Consider the following 21833-nt stretch of genomic DNA (forward strand, 5'->3'; position numbering starts at 1 on the left):
TTGTAACCGTACATTTTGTATATAACTAGTGTTGATTTTCTGTAGTACATTTTTACTTTCTATTTTGTATCCTTTTAAATAATAATTGTTGGATAACGTTAATAAATTGTGGATTCTTTACTAGATCTAATTTTTCTACTAGATCAAAACTAAACTCCCTTTATTTCTATTAGTTTCCTATACATAGTTACTTGTTATATTTGATCATATCATTAACAGTATAAAAAATCTTTAATTACATGACTCTTTACATAATTTCCACGAGACAAGTGTCGTTAGTAATCGTTGTTACTTTATTTGGAGCTTTTAATTTGTTTTAATTAGTAGTATAAAACCAAAAGTTTTGTAACGGATATTCAATTGATTCACAATTCGAAAGTTTCGCTAGAATCTTCCTTGTTAGAAGGATGAAACAGTTAGAGAAATATAAAATAATGAACAATATTTATTATTTTATTAGCATTTTATTAAGAAAACAAAATAACGGATAAGATTTTCAAATTTTATAATAAATATATGATAGTATTTTTTGTGGAAAACTGGAAACTATTTTTCTTGTTCTATTTATTATCGATTAACATTTTATGATTTCTCAACGGTATGGAACAAGTTAAAATATAATTACTTATATATTGATTGGTGTCGTCGCTTATAAATAATAGAAAACCAGTCGTGGAATGATGTTAGTTCTTTGTAGTGAAATATTCACCAAAACAAACTATCCAGACTATTTTATTATTCAGTTGCTCGTGCCCATTACATTTCGGTATTTTATAAATATTTAAGGTGTTATCGATGTTATGTTAATACCGACAATAACAAAATCGCGATACCTCCGGAGACGATTTTCTTCGGCCTTCAAAAGAAAAGTGGCCTTGGGAAATCACAGAGCGGGAAATTCATTGACTGTATCTCGGTGTTTTGTTCGCCAACAGCCTCAGATGTGAGGCAATCGTGCCGGTGCATACTGCCTTTCCTAGGAATAATTTTGGTTGGAAAACTAAGTAAATATATATTTTATTGTCGCTGCGAGCTTATAAGTTGAGTGTACGCGAGAGCGGATGTAGAGTTTAAGTGATAAAAGTAGTGTCCGGGCTGTAGATTATGCAAAAAACGTTTGTTTATATTCTGGGTAAGTTGCATAATGCTGGTGCATTGTTGTTTTTGCAATTCCACCGCAGTATTTGTTGGTAAACAAAGCAGATGCTATAATTAGGTCAATATACATGCCATTTGACGTATTTCGTTACACTTCCACGACAACGACGTTATCAAAAACCGGTCTAATTTACATATTTCAATAAAACATCTGAAATGAATTTTCCAAATATCCCTAAGTTCGTAATAAGTCGGTCTGTAATTGTTTCTAACCTATATATAAGACAATAAAGCTGTTTCTCCATTAAAAATACTTAAAACTACCGGCTTTTTAAAATCAGTGGTTTAGTATTACAGATTTATTAATAGGCGAAATCAGATAAGATAAAAAATAGGAATTTATAACTTAAATCTCATTTATCATGTCACCTTCCAGACATCTGTCTATAATGTTCTATGACGTTATATGACAATGTCGTTTAAAGATAGAATTTTAAACTTTTTTAATATATTAATAAATAACTGTATTTTGGAATATTTTGAATTTAGACTTTTTATCAATGATTCTTATCATCACTCAATTTGTAGGAGTATATTTAATAATACCAATAATATTTTCGATCCTAAAAAGCCAGTAATATAGAAAAAATCTAATAATAGATGCTTGATTTCAACTAGTTTCCCAAACTGATAGTAAATCTATCGACAATAACATTGAAAATATCCCATTCTGGCGGACTGAAAACATTTAGTATTAGATACCATTAGCGTTATATTAGAATATATTAGCATGTTTTGTTGACCATTAAAATTAGATGATATCTCTTTTTGCATTGACAAAAATATTGTTACTGTTTTAGTTATGATGTAGAAAAAAATAAAAATCATAAAATATGGCTCAGTTTGTGACCCATATACAACCAACGCTTATCGAAGCGTCACACCATCACATTCCACATCCCCATCATCATAAGGAGCATCATGAAAAATATCATAAGGAATCTGGTGACCACCAACAAGGAAGTAAAGATCATCATGCTAAAGAAAAGCATGGATCCAAGGCTCACACGCCTAAAATGAGAGACGCCCATGGTATGTACATCAAATATATGTTTCATTTTAGTGTTAGATCATTAAATACTAAAAAAAATTCTCGGTGTAAATTTATTTTTAATTTATATTAGCATTAATTCAATTAAATACAGATACATTGTACTAAATTAAGCAATTAAATCGTATTGTTATATAACAAGAACGAAAATGGGATCTAACATATAGTTTGCCTTATGCACCAACGTTTTCAAGAAACCTCTCAGTGTAAAATTTTATTTTTGCACTTTATGGGAGTGTCGTGGAGCGAAGCTTGCGGAGAAATTGAACTCGCTGGAAATGCATTAAATATGGGAATGAAACTGTAAACATTTCACGGGCGTGATATCTTTTCGTGGAGCTTTATGGCACACCATCTTGTTCGTGACTAGAATCAATTGATCTAAAAATACGGCGAATGATTACATCCTATCTCCAGAAAAAAATGGAATTGGGACGATAGGAGAGTTAGTTAATGAAAGTATATGGTGTATATGTTAATAGCTTTATATATATATATATATGGGTGACATTTCTATTTTTTAATAAAACGATTTTTTTTTAATCCGATTTAATTTATGTTTTTGCCTTAAGAAGAATAAATTTAATTGTAAATTTATGTTCACAACTTTGATTTTTCAAGTATAAAATCTAGATTCATTGACATTGTCGTTGAACGTTGTCCTATTCTTGTACCAAAACACCCGCCAGTTACTTTATTGATGTTGGAAATATACTCCTCATGCTCTGGTCTGCCCATAATGGTTAAATTATGTTGAGGTCTGATGATTGTGCTTGCCAAGAAAGATGTTTGATTATATTCCGATGCTTCTCAAACCAAAATTAAACCTTTTTGGCTGTGTGTATGGACATATTAACGTCTCTAGTGTTTGGAAACAATATGCTAGTAAGAAATTCACTACCGATGATGGCGATATATTAATTTGCACTAATCCGAACAGTGATGTGCACGATACTACCAGCTGCATATAACGATATAGTCGATCAAATCGTAACAAAACCTCCCCCATGCTTAACTGTCGAAGCAGGCAGCTCGGATCATAGGCTTATTTCGGAGTTCTCCATGCCTAAACCCGGCCGCTTGTACCGTCATTCGTCAAAAATTAAACATGATGAGAGATTCTATCGCTTGTTTCTACCATCGCCTAACAAAGCATATAATATACTAACATATATCCTACCTAAGATTTGGCATGTAAACAATATATGCTCGCCGTATTATTTCCATGGAAGCAGTGTATCCTACACCATTTATCTGGTGGTTATGGTTATGGTTTGTTGTAAATGGTTTAGCATATATATATATATATATATATATATATATATATATATATATATATATATTACAAATGGCAAATTGTTCAATATAAATAGAAGAAGAATACGTGCAGTTTTAAATTAATAAACTATCATTTGAGAATGCTGCAAGACTAATTAATCTTAATTAAATATTAACGCACACTATATGAAAAAAGTTCACTTTCTACTAATTTTTACTACTAGTTCTCTGAATGCTAACTACTTAGAAGCTATGGTCATCTAAATAGGCAGATGATTGTGAATATTATAAAGCCAAAAGTACAATGTGAATTACATCGGTTTGTGAACTAATAATAAATGGTTTATTTTAATAAATTTTTTGCTGGCTGTTGATATGGATAGAATGAATTAAATTATATAAAACAGGTAGCTTTATCTTTTATTTGCACGATGACTGAACAGTAAGTAAGTTAAATTTAGAACTAGTGTTTTACTTTTTTTCGTATTAATGTCATTTAAATGGTTATCCAACCAACAATCTACCTTTTATATCTTTTATTATACGCTATATTTCCTTGTAAAATATCAAGCATTATAATACCATTTTCTATGTATTTATTACGGTGTTCAAATTCGTAGCTGTTTCGGAGGAGATGTATGATAACCAATGGAGGTAAATCGATATCGTGTAATATTCGAACAGAAACACGTACAAGTTTACAATAAAACAATTTTACAGTTCAACAGTTTACAATTTATAAGATATATAATATGCAGTAATATAAGTGTAAACATATTTGTTTGTACCAAACGTCACGAAGTTAGAAAAAAATTGATCGATCGCTTAATAAGCACTTTCCAAAATTTCCAATTATTAGGTAGATATTAGGCTGATAATTTTAATAATTTCATGTGAATGAAGATCGTATTAATTCTTATCTCTATAATCAGATTAACTTTAAAATAAACTATATATCTGCTTGCCAAATTCACATTGAACTGTATTTTGACTGGAGGTTTTAATGGCTTATGGAATATATATTACGTCATTAATTATAGGGTGGCATCATCATTTATCCATCAAATTTAAGATAAGTAACAATAGTAATTAATTAAGTTGATTGCAAATCATCCATAATAATATGTATCCTTAAAATGCAGTATGCTGAGAATACCCTAGGCTCAGTTATTTTCTGAAGATTTGCTGCTAATTTTATTACATTTCTCTTACAAATATTTATAAAAAAACATAATATCATTTCCTTGTAATCAGGTTTCTTGAGTTTCCAAAATTTGTCGTCTGTTTTTTTTAAATAAAATTTTAAATTCTTCTACCAAATTCTAATTTAAATACCCAAAAACCGTAAAGTATTGAAAGCATTTTACCAATGACCAAGAAGAGTCAAATTTCTGAAAATTAAAAATGTTCAGATACGAGGCGTGATATTTATATTTTAAACTTTGGCAATACTGGGTGTTGGTAGGCTCCATCTGATATTTTCAATTAGAAGTTTGTCATTTTTAACCACAAACGTATTCAGAAAGTATTATTATTAGAGCACAACGTTTTGTCTCAATGAGAAAATGGATTATCTGGACAGGAGTGAATCGATCAACTTACATTGACTTTTGGTGATGAAGCTACATCCTTGATTATCCTGAAACGTTGACAGTACGAATTTAATCGTGAATGTCGTGATGGCCGGCCAAAATTAGTTGTACCAAAAAACATTGATGATGGTCGCAAAAAGATGTTGTAAAATTTTTATGTGATTTATCTTAAGATTGAGTCATTCTTGATCATTAATATGATGAGCATCAATAAGTTATTTTAGGGACGTTTTGGTTAAGGCTTAAAAGGTTTGTTAGTTTTGGATCTCGCATTGACAAAAGATATCTCAATCGGGATGAAAAAGGTGCTTCGAGGATTTGTTAAAGTGTATGTAAAATTGTATTGACTACAAATAAAAAACAATAAAGCCACTTTTGTTAATAAACTGTTTTCTGTCCATGATTAATTAGGCTCAAAATATAAACAGCAACTCTCATGTGATTAATAATCTTCATAAAAATAATCACTAATAATTCTGTGCAGTTCCATTATATTGAAATTATTTTTTGCTTTATTTTATCATCATGGAAACATTCGAATGCCATTCCAAGAAATCCGCCAAGAAAGTGTTAAAAACAGTTTTTTAGTAACTGGAATAAATATACTTAAACTATTAAACAACTTGAAAAATAGGAGGAGGTTATATATATATATATATATATATATATATATATATATATATATATATATGTATATATATATATGTATATATATATATATATATATATGTATGTATGTATGTAGGATCTCATGGGGGAGGAAATCGAAGGAAACCCTCAAATTTCAAAGGCACGTACAATGTTTTCACATACTTTTTTTGTCTAAATATAATATAATATAAAACATGTCATAGATTGGTGAAATAAAATTTTTATTTAGTTATTACAACGATTATTATTATTTTTTGAAGTCGGTTCTATTTTTTGGTTAAAATTATTTTATATTTATCTATTTAGCAAGCATTTGAGAAAAAGACCCAATTCATTCAATTGAAGAAACAATTCATTTTCCATATAAATGAGATTAAAAGAGTTTAACATCCAGCTTATTAGCCAGACTAAGCTTCGTTTAGTTTTGGCTTTTATCATCCTTATTGGAGTTTTGTTAAATAGTGGTCCAATAATGAATAGTTAAAAAAGAGTTCTGTATTTTTCAAGCCTAATATATTGAAGTTGAGGATAATTATCTAAAAAAAAACCTGCTTAAAAGTATTTTTTCGATTGTGATCTAATTGTCCCTAACATATTGAATCTCTTAGTACATCTGAAACATATTTTATTACATAAATTATAGAAGATTAGTATTTTTTCTCTTAATTATCCATGATAAATGCTGAGCCCCCATGGGTAAACAAAAAAACGGTAACTTATTCCCACATCATTAGATTCAGATTTCATTCAGATTAATGCCCCATTAACATAGACTTACCCTTTTCAAGGGAATAGTTTATGACATTTAAGAACCCCGACAAAGAGCTATAACAAATAGCTCTAGCCTCGCTCTGCATTTTATACGGTTACGTGCCGTTTTGTGCCAAAATCCGATGCGATTAAACACAGAAAGATAAAATTTAAAACTGATCCAACTAAAATACCACCGCCGCACAAACACGGAACGTTGCATTTAAGGGGCTCATTTTACAAAGAGTTCCCCATACGAATTGGTGCTATTTAAAGCTTTTAAATTTCATTTCGCGATTTGGAATTTTCTGTGGAATGATTTATAGCAACACACGCAATTCCAGCTTTTTTGTTTACTCTAATTTTCATAATTTATTGGTCACTGAATTTAAATTAGTATAGCAAAAAGTTGGCAAAAAAAATAATTCCAATTTTATAAAAATATTATTAAAAAATTGTGCAGTTGTATTCAGTATGGTTGTGATTTAGACTAGTTTTTAGGAATTCTAAACTAAAAAGTTAATGTGCTTATTTATTCGTTGTTTCCTAGTGTATATCAGGTTCATTAAAAATTAAAATGTTTAATAGAATGATCATCATAGTTGAACTACTTCAAAATACAGAAAAAGCTTAAATTAAAGTCATATTATTTGGTTTGATATAATAGTCCATTATGCTTAAAATATTTACCAGGAATCAGGTTTTCATGGTTAATTAAGTGCTTACATGGAAACATGTGTAACTTATGTCTGCTAAAGAACTGTGATGATTTTAACATTTCTTGATATAAAATAAAAGTCTTCTATTAAAAATATAGAGATATTCAGTATTTACTTTAGTTTTATTTATTTTTTTTTAGTTAATTGGGAAGCGGAAGCCTATAAAACTCTTTTAGAAATGTATGGTGATGCTTTTCCTTTATATCCTTATATCCAGAACAGTCTGTTTTGATTTCAATGATCTAATAATTTTCAATAATTCGAATATAATTGATTGCATTACGTACTAGGTAAAAATTCGAGTTGATAATGGTATCCAGGCGTTTTGAATGCGATGGTAAATATCCAACAGGAAGGAAAATGTCGACTGAATGTACCATTTCGAACCATGGTTGAATTGCTTTGCTGAAAAAAAAAACGAATAGTTTTGTATGGACTATTGTGACTTGCGTTAAAATAACAAACTTTCTTGGTGAAGTCAAAGTTCGTAAAGGAGAGTTCTGGCGAACAGTATGCAAGTCTGACAGTTTCAAAAGGATATTGGTTGACAACTAGAATCATCTAAATCTATTTAAGTTCTATGAAAAATGTTGTTTCTAGTCACAGTAGTTTTGATTTTATTTTTTACATGAATATAAAAATATTTTTCCAATTACAAAACCGCAATAACTCGATTTACTTTGCGTCTTTTTAATCAAAAGCTGCTATGTAAGCACCCACGTCCCTCCTTAATTTACATTCTTTCCAAAATTTAATTTCTACGCCAGTGATTTATTGTAATTGATCTTGATTTATAGGCTGTTATATTTTTCAGTAATATATATTGGAATTTGGTACCGAGTGAAATATTGAAGTTCCAAATATAATAGCTGACAGGGAAATTTGAGTTTTAAAATTATTAAACGTAAATACGTACATTTGATATTAATACCTATTTGTTCGTCTTTTTTTAGGAAGTTATTTATCGAACATCTTGTTATATTCATTTGAACATTTTCTGGTTTAACAAAAATGGAAAATTAATAATTAACTTACTCTGCTTTAGTTAGTCCCCTCTGTAGTAATATTAAGTACTGCCATATCCAAGTTACTAAATTGGTATGAACTGCGTTTTCCAATTGTTGATTTATATTTCTGGGCAGTGATGGACAATTTTTAGTTAATATATATTGAAATTCCAAATACAATGACTGACAAAGAAATTTGACTTTTAAAATTAATAAACGTTAATACCTACATTTGAAATTGAATTCATTGGAACATTTTGTACTATTTATCGCCGTTACCTCTGTAGTAATATTGAGTACTGAAAAATAAAATAGTTGATTTATATTCCTGGCCAATGATGTGATCTAGTACATCTAGTATCATGTACATTTCATCTCTTTTGATGATAAATATATGACAGATGAAAAATAAAGATAAAGATGAAGAATTCAAAGATCCAGTTATTTCGATACTATGAAATAGACTCTATTAGATATATTTTTGGATCTATCTCTACCTATAATTGTATATTTTAAGTAAATTGTAATTGGGTTTTGTCATGGATAAATTAAAATTAAATTTATTGATTACATTTAATAATGGCAGAAAAAATCTTTTTACCTAGATTCAATTATTGTTGAAATATTATCCAAATACAAACCTACACAAGTGATAAAATAATTAAGTTTTATACAGGATTAATTGCTAGAGATATAGTTTGAGCAGAAAAGTATTCATATGACATGTAAATTTATTTTATATTTAGAAAAGCTTTTACGAAAAATAATTAAGTACGATTACTTTACTAGTAATATTTCTCAAATATAGACCATCCTAGCTGAATTATCTATATTGAGATGTACTAATTTACTAAATAAATCTGATTATAGCCGTGTCCCTCGATCCCTCGTTTTACCTACTCGACCCTAAATGGACATAATCATTAATCATCATGATTGATGCTTAATGAACAATATTAAACGTAAGTATTTAGGAACCGGGAATAGTATGACAAGCAAAGAGCAATTAGTTTTTATTACCACCGGTTAAGTTACGGTGATTGAATTTATACCAATGTGTCCAGTAAGTTCGTTAGTTTTTATATTTCGGGATTTTTTGGCAAAAATAATTAAGTAAAAATAAATAATTAAAATAATCAGCATTCATTATTTATTAAAGCGTTTTTTTTATCAAAATCAATACAATGTTGCCCGGGTGTGGATTAATGTTTGAAGTACTCTGTCCACTTAAACTGAAACAAAACGAAAACATGTTCCTTAAGGTGTAGAAAAACCTCATCTACTTATTTTTAAAGGTTGTGAATTTGTTAGATCTTGGTTGTTCGGAAGATTGCCTACTAATCAGACGTTTTGTCTACACATAAGCTCCCATATCCACTGTATTCGTCATATGTGTCTGCCAGCGACTACTGGCTGTTGACAGACCTCAAAAGCTGCTCGCCGGTAAGAAATTTCGATCAAATCGCTTACTAATCGCTACCTAACTTTAAAAATAATTAATTGAGCAAAACAATTGAGAAGACAAATCCATTCAACAGTGAATATTATATAGCATTATTGGAACTTCTGAAGACAGAAATTGCAAAGAAAGGACTGCATATGGAGAAGAAAAAAAATTTGTTTCATCAAACCATCGCATCGTGACACAAGTCAATCCATACAATGGCAAAAATAGATGAATTGAAGTTTGAATTGCTCCCATATCCACCGTATTCGCCAGATTTGTCTCCCAGCGACTACTGGCTGTTCGTGGACCTCAAAAGCTGCTCACCGGTGAGAAATTTCGATCGAATCACGAGGTTATCGATATTGAAATATTAGAGCGGCGCTGGAATGATTGTGTGGCTCTTGATGGAGATTGGGTGGATGAATAAAGCCAATTATGAATAAAATAAAACCGCGATGTCTTTGTTACGCCCGGGACTTTTGAGTCCATGTGTTAGATATAGGTGATACGAAGTTCACCGATTCATCTGGTTATAATAAAAATTAGAAAAAAATGTTTTACTAATTCACCTACTTTAAAAAAAATTAATTGAGCTACCAGTTACAGTTATGTATGAATAAATGATTTTTATTCGTTTGGTGTTCAGTTATTTTTTAGCCGAAAGGGAATACGAACATTAATCATCGTCTGTTTTTTAAAGTACAGTTTCACTGCAGTCATTTGTTTTCATAGAAACGCGACAGAACGGACGAGCGATTATAAAAAAACCGTCATCTAGTTTGTCGTCTGGCGGTTTGAAAAATTCGACCGCAAATACAAGCCATAATTTAGCCCAGTGCGACTACGCCAAATGCAACAACAGTCGCATTCAGGACGGTGCAACCTACATAATTTATATCGCTATTTTCAGGGCATTCCTCGTCGCAAAGTTTCCCCGTTCTGCCACCCACGCCGGGCCACCCCCATCACGACGATAGGGGCGAACATCGGCCAGATTCCGGCCTCTATCTGGATTCTCACGGCTTTCCACACACTTATCAGTTGCACTTTATCGATTCGCAGGGAATCCATAGGTGCGTATCTATATGTTAGGTTGACAAGGAAATAATCTCCATCGTATGTCTACCGAGATTGTAAATTAGAGTTGAAAATATCTTATATATACATATATATATATATATAAACAATAATAAAACAATAATAAAAACAATAAAAAAGCGACACTATTGGAAAGCATACAAATATATAGCCTATTCAAAACAGTAGTGAAACGGATGACCTGTTAAAACGTCGCAATGTTGCCGCAGTAACTCTGAGTTTTAGTGCATGTTGGCTCTGACATATAAGAAAATATTAATGTAAATAAAATAATGAAACAAAAATGTTATGTGTTATAATTTATTTAAACATTATAGTATATCTAATGCATATATTATCGAATAACTTAAAACTACATTTAATTATACAGCCACAATAATTTATAGGTTAGTGTTGTTTTATTATATATATATACATTGAACTTTTTTTCATACAGTTTAGTATAGGTAGGGTTGTAGGCGCGTTTTTATTTAGTGGTATCCCCCGAAGGCCTAATCCACCTAATTAACAATTGTATATTTCAGTAATGCATTTTACTGTCATTAGGGAGCATAATTATGTTTTAGGCTTAGTTCTTAGTTAGTGTTTCTTTCATTATGATATTACTATATATCTCTATAGTTTGTCCTGTCACTACCTGTATATATATTTCTGAATCTTTATGAATTTGCCATATCTGCAAAACAGTTACTATTATTTCTCTCCTAATACATGTTAACCAAATGTTCATGTATATTCTGAACAATAATACATATGCTCATAACGCTTTTACATTCTATAATACAATTTCCTACAACTAAAGTATATTAATTGTATACTGACCTTGTTTTCTCTTTCGTCACCCTATCTTGATAATCATCAGCATTGAATCATAAACCAATATTCATAAGGTTTTATTCAATCACTCTCTTACAATCTATCAAAAAATTGCTCAAGATTCTACCATTTGTCAATTTCTTTCTCAATGTGTCTGATCGAGCTCACACAAACCGAAGGTGTTATATTCGACAATGCCTCTTTCCATAAATCCAGACAGTTCTGGTTTAAATATCCTTTTCGACCTGAATTGATTCAATTGGATTAAATATGCAGTGATAGGGAGGAAGACATAATACTCTGTGGCCATAACGTTCAGTAATCTGATCTACCATGTATCTTTTCTTAGGATTATTTAAAAAAAATAAATTAAATATTTCGTATATATTTACCGAGTAACAATTTGAAATAGCAATCTCTGGAAGTTTCATTTAACCCCTTCGTCGGTTATCATTACACCACTTAAATCCTATATTATCCAATAGTGTATGAAGAGATGTTCTACCTCCCTCAAATAGCTGTATATGTTTTGGCTTTTTATGGATACTTTCCAGACTAACAATTTTCTCTGAAATAATTATTTTAAATTATGTTTCAATTGAAAAAACTACTTATCGTTTTTTACATTTCGTATATTTGATCTCGGATACAGCTAATAACAAACTGATCTTGATTCATCACCTGTTCCGTATAAAGACGGTTCCTTTTTGGTGAATTTAAGGTTATATTGTTTTTTATTTTTTAAGATATTTTAATAACCGTGTCCGTACTAATATTCAGAACAGCCGCGATGCGCAAAAAATATTTTCAATAAAAACCTGTAATTATAATATTATGAAGAATTTAGCAGACGTTTGACAAACGGACAACTTTTGTAGATTCTTTCGGTTATATGATCGAACTTCTTTAAGAGCATTCTATCTTGTTTTAAATAGAATGATATGAGAAGGATAATTTTGTCTGACTAAAACGAATTTACAAATTTAAACAGACACATGTTGATACACGTTTCACTACTGTTTTGAATTGATTATATCTGAAATTTCTCTCTTATATATACGTATTTAATACTTTTGATTCAATAAAAGAAATAACGCTATTTTAAAACATAGAAACATATCTGAAGTTTCCTCATTTATCATTAACCGTAGAAACTCGATATTATTGTAATGTTTCATTTTATAAGAAAACTACCAAAAAGTTCATGATTACATAAATTGATATGAATTTAATTTAATACAGATACAGAAAGTAAGTGTACGTATTAAGTGCTGTAGTTGCTTATAATAGAACAAAACATATTGGAGCAAGAGACACGAACATATTTCGAAACTGAATAATAGAGTTCACACCACTTGTTACTATGTTTACATCTTGTATGCTAGTTTAATTATGTTTATCCCGCATCACGCATCAAAGTGGTGGATGCAAGTCATTCGCAATGATGTACAACATTTTTGTACCATTGCTAGCGAATATGCTATCTATTGGGCATAAAATATTTTGAAACCCAACACAGTAGCCAACATACAAGCTTTCAATTTTAGATGGTGCCCTAACCTAACTCATAGTGGATTTGTGACTATTACTTAATATTAAATAATTAATCAACAATAAATATTGTTTCATTTCTTAAACTATAATTTAATGTTATTTTGAATTTATAAGAGGAAATAATCTGATTGGCTAAGTGCCAAGATTCTTTTGATGAATAATACACCTTCTTTTATTATAACTTGAATTATTCATTTTGAAAGATTTAGAGGCTTTTGCTTCCTTGATATTTATTTATATTATATTATTTATTATGCTTTAAACTTCAGAACCAATATATTTCATATAATATGTCATACTATGGAATTGTTACTGTCCGTTGTTATACAGTTTATTGGCAACAGTTAAATATTGGTGCTTCTTGTCTCTCTACAAACCATCTCTTAAAGTTCATTTATTCAAATAGTTTCAATTGTTTCAATTATATATAGTGTTATATAGTATAATAAGACATATATTACATTTTTACCATATTAACCAGAACCAAAATGTTACAGCGATAAAATTCTTACTCAGTCATAATTTTCTTATAATTAGATTCACCACACTAACATAAGCATTCTATTAACTCAGAGATTTTCATGGACACGTCGAGGAATCGCTCGAGAAGGAACCCAGCGACCACGAGCACGATAAGGAGTATCAGCACGAAACTGATTCTGTCTTTGAAAAAGCCGTGCACGAAGATCGCTCACCGTTTGAGAAATCGCTCTCGAGAGAAGAACGGCGCCCCACTCCGCCACAGTTTATCAATCTTCCGAGCGTTCACGCAGTGGAGAACAAGCATCAAACTGTGAGTATCATCGATTGTTAACATCCGTGTTCTAATTGAAACCCGCAAGTGAAAACTAATTAAGATGACAGTTAGTTTTCTTTTAGTAATTTCATTCAAATAACAAAACACTAAACGTTAATTTTTTTAATTTATTATAATTTATATTAAGTAATAATTATTTATATCATTAATTCATTACATAATATTAATCTCTTAATGCTACAGCGTGAACAATATTTTTGTAAGCCAGTCTTTGTTTTGTTCCTGACGCAATCGCGCCATTCTCTTAATTAATTATTTTTTTAAATAAATTTATAGACCTGATTATTATTATTTAAATCTCAAACAAGAAATATCAAGAAGATTACATTGATAAGCAATTAAAAACATTTTTGAGCAAGTATAGCCATGATATACAACATATATGCTTTTTATAGAATTATAGTTGTTAAAATAATCATGTAGTCTCGTGATTTATATGAAATATATTTTTTTGAATAGCAATTTTGAGATATGGGAACAAATAATAACAGTTGAGAGTCACATATGGTGAGTAAGATTGAAACTCAGCGTTAAATATATGAAATTGTGTTGTCTAAATCAAAGTATAACAATTGAATAGGTTGTTATAATAATATTTATCAAGGCAATTCTTTGCTTGAACAGTATTTTACACAGAAAACAATAGCAACACCAAAATACCTTTTTTTGCCATATTTTTTAAGTGTGATGTTCAGTATTACAGTCTATATATATTTACGTTTCAATTTTATTTTCAGTGTTTCAAACGTTATTTTATAATATATAAACTCTATGAAATCTACGAAATAATTTTATACAATGGATAATAATAAATGGTTAATTTCCATTTTTACTATTTCGGCAATATCTAAATGACTATTAATACATTTAAACAATGGCTAATGTAAAATACAATACCACATATTTTATTACAAAACTGAGTCATTCAAAAATATTGAAATATTGAGAATAACTTCTACTTCTAAATGACTCTTTCTAATTAGTCATGTTCAAGATTGCAATTATTATATAGAACGCTGACTAGACTTCATTCGATACCTAAAAACTACTTTTGGACAATTCATGAGTATAAAATAAGAAAAGGCGCATAAAAAGAGGCATTCGCTGCATTCAAATATATTTCGAAGATGCCTCATTTGTAAATAATAAATAAATAAATTAGTCTCTCTGATCCTTGTTAAGTTGTAGTATCTATCGACCGATCATTGCTCTAATTAACAGTACCAATTACTATATTATATTCACTATGATCGATTCAGATTTTATGTCAAGATATTCATAGAAGTCATCATGAAGAATATACTTAAATTAGGATTTTATAATTTTATATACCAACAATAATAAAATGAATCATTCATAAACTAGTAAGTTATAACCCTGAATTTTACAACTTTTCTAACCAGAAAGTAATGTTTAAGGGAAGTTAAATTTGACCTTTTACTTTAAAAACCGTGAAATTAATTTATCTAATTACTGTCATAATAAGCATTTGTTTATGTTTAATGATGCGAATATTAATTGTTATTATTTTCTTGTTTTTTTTTTAAAGAAGGACTACTTTACTACAATACTTTATATTTATATTTAAATAGTTATTTAGCAAAATTTAATAAACAATAGTAAACTAACAGTTTATTGTTTCATCATTTATAAACATAATAATAATAATAAAATTTATAAAAGATACTTTTTAAAATAAGGAAAAATCCTAGTTAGGGGACAATGTAATTTAGACTGTAGCATAAAATATCTATAAAACTATTATATAATATAATAAAAAGTATATATATATATATATATATATATATATATATATATATATATATATATATATATATATATATATATATATATATATATATATATATCGGGTTCGAATCCTGCTGGGGCATGATCGTTAACATTTGTGATTGTCCTTAGTTAAGAGTGCAAAATCCAACAAGGAAAATTATTCCAGTCACGCCAGTAACCAGGGTGAGTAAAACCGGATGTTTAAGTTGGTCACTCGTCAGTCGGTAGGCTTAATGCTGAGGACCATGGTTCGGAGCCCATGTTAAACTGTAGGTCCAGTCCAGATAAAACCTCGTTAGTAAGAGGAGACTTTTAAAATTTATATAAAAAATTAATAATTTAAGGAAAAATCACAAGACTTTTTATAATTCTCTAAGCCCAGCAGTTATCAATTTTTAAATAAATATATATAAGAAATTAACCAAAATCAAGTTCATTTTTATGGCATTTTAGTTAAAATTAAATTTCAAATATTATTATACAGAAAAACAACGACCAGACTATATAATAAATATATATGTTCAATATATTATGAACATACAATTTTTTGAACAATAGATTAGATAAAAAATATTTACAGAAATCTTTAGCGAGTCCAATTGACGCATTCGAAATCAAAATAGGAAAATATATTTTATAACATATATTCCTCGAAATGAAAAAATAACGATGAAGGAGGTTATTATCAAAATAAGAATTATTTGATTTAAGACCTTGGTTATATTGCATTGCAATATTTTCTGTTAGCGCTGTCGATATATCGTATTATTTATGTCAATAGCATCTGATCGTATGCCATAAAACTTTATAATCCAATTTTATTGCATTTTAATAAAAAATATGGGAACTATAAAATTGTATTTAACTTTTGGAAGAATAATTATTCATTAATCAAAGTATTTTTTTTATATATATTTTAAAGTCTCCTTTTACCAACTATGCGTTTATCTGGACTGGACCTACAGTTTAACGTGGGCTCCGAACCACGGTCCTCAGCATCAAAGCCTGCCGACTGGTGAGCGGCCAACTTTAGAAATAATCCCAGAAGACATCCGGTCTTACCCAGCCTGGTTACTGGCGTGACTGGGATCATTTTCCTTGTCGGATTTTACACTCTTGCCTAGAACATTCACAAATCATAAATTCAAAACATAAATTTACGACCATGCCCCAGCAGGATTCGAACCCGCGGCTATCGCAACAGTAAGAGGACTGTCACATCGCCTTTACCACTGCGCCATCAAGCCGGCTAATCAAAGTATTGTTCATCGGTCACTCTTGGACTTGGGATATTGATATAAAGGCAAAAAGATGCCATTTGTATACAATTATAGTTGCCGTCTATTTTACTGAACATTCATATTTACAAAGAAAACTAACATGTTGTTTCGCCATATGTTAAAGACTCTTGAAATTATTTTAGTCCATTATTAGATAGCACACAATAATAAATATCATGAAGAATTTAAGATAATCCGACCTGTTATACAAAGCATGTACTATCTTTAATCTATGATCAATTAGGTTTTATGAAAATGGTGAAAGATTCTCAAGAACAAAAACATTTCTCATAAATTTAACGATAGAAGGTCGTTTTTAAGTTTTTGTCATGCTATCTATTAAAGAAAATGTATCTACAATACGAAATTGATAATTTTGAGGCCAAATGTGTGAACAAAAACGAAAGTAAGCGATACTCAATTATATAAAATGGTAATATGTTCTTCAAAGCATTCTTTCAGTTCATTTTTTGTTAAATTACTAACGATGTATGTGATCTAGATTTGTCGCAATGAAGACCCCTCATTTCCTATTGATTCATAGTCCTCATCATCTTCATCATAATCAACATTCTTCACTAAATTTCCCTACAGCTGACGGTCGCCCACAGCTATTCTGACCTCGGACAATCTTATTCTGTATCACTGATCCCAATCGGTCAGTTGTCAATGCTTTGGTCTTTCCAACGACTGCTCAACAAAGGCGAGCTATTATATTATACACCAATTTTAACCTTGGCGTTTACTTACGCACTCATCGCCGCACAATTTTCGATCAACCTATATTTCAATTTTTCCTCTTTGGAAGTAAGTAGACAAATATGATGAAAGTGACCTTCTAGAATCTATAGTTTCAAAACGCAATAACTTTTAACAGTGCTAACTTTCTCACTCTCTTTAATATGGATTTGGAGAAACCAAAATTACTTTTCCCGTAATGCATTTTTGTTATTAAGATTACTGTAGCGCTAAATTCAAACCCCGCCATAAAATTAATTATATTTTAGTGAAACAATATATAACTTAAATAAATAAACACAGAGATCAAAATAAAGGATATAACATCTACTTACACAATAAATAAATAAAGCTAATTATTCACTGATAATGGTGAATTATCACGAGAAATACTTCTAATGTCAGCTCACATGATGGTATTGGCAGTTAATATTACTGACAGCTAATAGTACCGATAATTAATTGTACGGACAAGTAATGGAATTGACAAATTATGGTATTGATAATATCAATAATAGACAATGACATTGATAGTCAATAGCAATGATAGAATAACCAGGATAATGAATAAGAGTCTTAGAAAGTAGTAGTCACTAACTTTGACAGTATAACCGATACAGATAGTATAGATAGTTAACAACAATCTTAGTTAGTAATACTCAATAACAATGATAAACTCACATGAATCATAATGAATAGCTAGTAGTAGTGCTAGTAGTAGTTGTCATTACAGAGACGAATTAATTGTATGCGGTTCTTTTATTACCTATCGGCTTTTCAACGACTCATCATCATCATCTTCATCATAATCAACATTCTTCACTAAATTTCACTACAGCTGACGGTCGCCCACAGCTATTCTGACCTCGGACAATCTTATTCTGTATCACTGATCCCAATCGGTCAGTTGTCAATGCTTTGGTCTTTCCAACGACTGCTCAACAAAGGCGAGCTTTATCATATTACACACCAATTTTAACCTTGGCGTTTACTTACGCACTCATCGCCGCACAATTTTCGATCAACCTATATTTCAATTTTTCCTCTTTGGAAGTAAGTAGACAAATATGATGAAAGTGACCTTCTAGAATCTATAGTTTTAAAACGCAATAACTTTTAACAGTGCTAACTTTCTCACTCTCTTTAGTATGGATTTGGAGAAACCAAAATTACTTTTTCCGTAATGCATTTTTGTCATTAAGATTACTGTAGCGCTAAATTCAAACCCCGGCATAAAATTAATTATATTTTAGTGAAACAATATATAACTTAAATAAATAAACACAGAGATCAAAATAAAGGATATAACATCTACTTACACAATAAATAAATAAAGCTAATTATTCACTGATAATGGTGAATTATCACGAGAAATACTTCTAATGTCAGGTCACATGATGGTATTGGCAGTTAATATTACTGACAGCTAATAGTACCGATAATTAATTGTACGGACAAGTAATGTCATTGTCAAATTATGGTATTGATAATATCAATAATAGACAATGACATTGATAGTCAATAGCAATGATAGAATAACCAGGATAATGAATAAGAGTCTTAGAAAGTAGTAGTCACTAACTTTGACAGTATAACCTTGATAGTTAACAACAATCTTAGTCAGTAATAGTCAATAACAATGATAAACACACATGAATCATAATGAATAGCTAGTAGTAGTTCTCGCTAGGACAAATCTAATTACAAATAAATCAATAAAGAAAATTGGGTACATACTTCTCCTAAATTCGACTATGATGAATGTGCAATGCTTACAAGGAAACAAGCCAAAGACATACATATTGCTACCAACAGGGGGCAGAACTTGAGTACCATCAGTTGGTTTATGTATGTTTTAACTATTGCAGTTTCTGGCTTATAAAATAGTTATAATTTATACTTTTTATATTTAATTTTAAATTGTTTAAGAATTATAAGAAAGATAAAAGTTAAATATAAGAATAGAAGGTGACAAAATAGATACAGGTAAACTAGAATGTAAAAAATGGAATAAACAGAATAGAATGAAATTAAAGAAATAAAAATGGAGTACTCTGTAAACAAACTCACCATTTGATGAAACTCAGGTTGGTCAGCTCAAAGCACAGTACAATCAACAGAATAAAAGTAGTAACGTCCCTTGGATATGTTGATATATTTGATCTGACAAAAATAGCACACGAAAAGGTCTCAACAATGTTGTCAGTAGTGGTAATTGTTTCTGTTGCTGGGTATTCGCAAAGGCTACAAATCTCGCAATGAAAAAAGAAGCGACAATCCCACCTAGCTCGCTTCACATTGTCATTAAAACGTTTTTTATATATTTTTTAAAGTCTCCTTTTACCAACTAGGATTTAGGTTAATTCTAGGCATTAAGCCTACCGTCTGGTGAGTTATCAACTTAGAAATGATCCCAGAAGACATTCAGTCTTACCCAGCCTGGTTACTGGCGCGACAGGGATTCATTTTCCTTGTCGGATTTTGCACTCTTGCCTAGGATTATCACGAATCTTATAAAATCACAAACATAAATTTTCTACCATGCCCAAGTAGAATTCGAACCCGCGACTATCGCAACAATAGGTGGACCGTCCTGACGCTTTTGCCACTGCGCCAACCAAGCTGGTTAAAACTTTTTTAATCATAAATAACTCAAAAATAGAAAAGGTCTAAAACATTGAAAAAATATCTACCATAAATATTCGGAACGATTAATGATTTCCTTGAATAGGATATGTCTTTGCCAGTGTTTTAATAAAAAAAAATCAAGAAAACATGTACATATAAACAGATTTATTCTTTGTTTTCTTGATGTTGTGTTATCCGATGCCGACAAAATATTTACGTATTAATCTCCGAAAGAAAACGATGTTATGTTTACAGCGAGCCTAATTCCTATTAAAGCGCCCTTACCAGCAGAACTGAATGAAGACGAACGGAAATAAAAGTTTCTTTGTTCTCGACGTCATAACGCCTTCGGTCCGGAGGATAACGCTCCCCCTTCTTTATTACGACGACAATTCTCTTCGTGTTATTCAATTTCATCCCGTCTCTCTCATTAATGATGCGGGGCATGCCACCGTCGACTCCGGGAGATTCGGACTGGAGCCGTCTGGACGCCGTTCCAGTTTGATACGCGGCCACCGTCTCCAGGCGCCCGAAAGTCGGCCAAGAAATTTTCAATTCCCCGATATCGGCGCAGTTTCGTCAGCGAATGAAGCTGCAGAGCCCTTGTGGCAGCTGAACAATGCGTCTTTTTGTTTGTTTCAGTTTCCCCCTTCCGTATACGGAAGCTATTTTTATTTTTGTTTATGTGGGTTTCGTAATAAGATTTATTTCTTTTGCATAACGATTTTTTATTACTCTTAATTGCCCTTGTAAAAAAGTTGAGTATCTCTAATGAATTTTTAACAGGTAAAAAATGATCCGATCATTTAAAATTCTTATGTTATTGAAACAACGGGCTCGGTATTATTTTTTAACCAAAATTATTGCATTTATCGTGCTTCTATCGATGTAAAACGAAACAAAAAATTGACATTTAAAATTATTAAAAAGTATGATACCAGTAATACAGTAAGTTTGACAAAAATGCTTTTCAAAAAAGTTCAAAAAAAGCAAGTTATTTTGCCTAAACATTAAAACTTTTGATACATATTTTCGGCAACAATATAAATGATAAACGAATAAATAATTTTCGGAGACAATTTAGAGAGAAGGCTCCATGTCAATAGTCTCAAAATGGTAGTTAAAAGAAAACGCGTTTTAAGCTTCGTTTTCAGATGCCGCAGTTCAGATTCCGCTAAAATGGCCATATTTACGAAAAGCACCAGAGATTTTGAAAAATAGAATTTTGAAACAATAATATTCTTAGTTCTATAGTCAAGTCGATAGTCAAAAAACTAGCGACTGAAAATAGTAATTACTATTTCAGTCAAATGCACGGTACGACTGTTTTGTTCAATTAGTAATGTCAGACGAAGATAAATGAATCCTCTCATGTATCTGTAAACCGTGAGAGAGGAAAGGACGGAGATAATTGGAGCGCTTAATTTTATATGTGCTTATATTTTCCAATGGTAGTAT

The 21833-nt window shown here is 30.4% G+C and overlaps 3 protein-coding genes across 3 annotated transcripts in view; 1 reads left to right on the forward strand and 2 right to left on the reverse strand.

Moving 5' to 3' along the window:
• The window catches only part of LOC143198356 (uncharacterized), a 29229-nt gene extending 15462 nt beyond the window's left edge, over positions 1–13767 (reverse strand). Inside the window, exon 1 of the mRNA XM_076407522.1 lies at positions 13634–13767. The gene's annotated coding sequence lies outside the window, so the exon portion shown is untranslated. The remainder of the gene's footprint in view (positions 1–13633) is intronic.
• Positions 1–21833, reverse strand: part of LOC143198354 (lysosomal alpha-mannosidase) — a 134733-nt gene that overhangs the window by 64683 nt on the left and 48217 nt on the right. The window lies entirely within an intron of this gene.
• Positions 1030–20692, forward strand: LOC143198706 (uncharacterized). Its single transcript, XM_076408067.1, has 8 exons — positions 1030–1132; positions 1959–2190; positions 10564–10726; positions 13695–13914; positions 17604–17816; positions 18586–18649; positions 19469–19585; positions 20631–20692. The coding sequence occupies exons 2-8, from the start codon at positions 1992–1994 to the stop codon at positions 20690–20692; spliced, it is 1038 nt and encodes a 345-aa protein (XP_076264182.1). The 5' UTR covers positions 1030–1132; positions 1959–1991.

The sequence above is a fragment of the Rhynchophorus ferrugineus genome, unplaced genomic scaffold (genome assembly GCF_030347505.1).
Source record: "Rhynchophorus ferrugineus isolate W39M unplaced genomic scaffold, kcgeb_rfMv2 rfM6, whole genome shotgun sequence".
Classification (NCBI taxonomy): Eukaryota; Metazoa; Arthropoda; class Insecta; order Coleoptera; family Curculionidae; genus Rhynchophorus; species Rhynchophorus ferrugineus.

Bases quoted from the DNA above. Each gene is read 5' to 3' on its own strand.
- LOC143198706 (XM_076408067.1), top strand. From the start codon at position 1,992: ATGGCTCAGTTTGTGACCCATATACAACCAACGCTTATCGAAGCGTCA. The intron at 13,915-17,603 runs GTGAGTATCATC...ATTTCCCTACAG, and splicing joins TGGAGAACAAGCATCAAACT to CTGACGGTCGCCCACAGCTA. The intron at 17,817-18,585 runs GTAAGTAGACAA...ATTTCACTACAG, and splicing joins TCAATTTTTCCTCTTTGGAA to CTGACGGTCGCCCACAGCTA.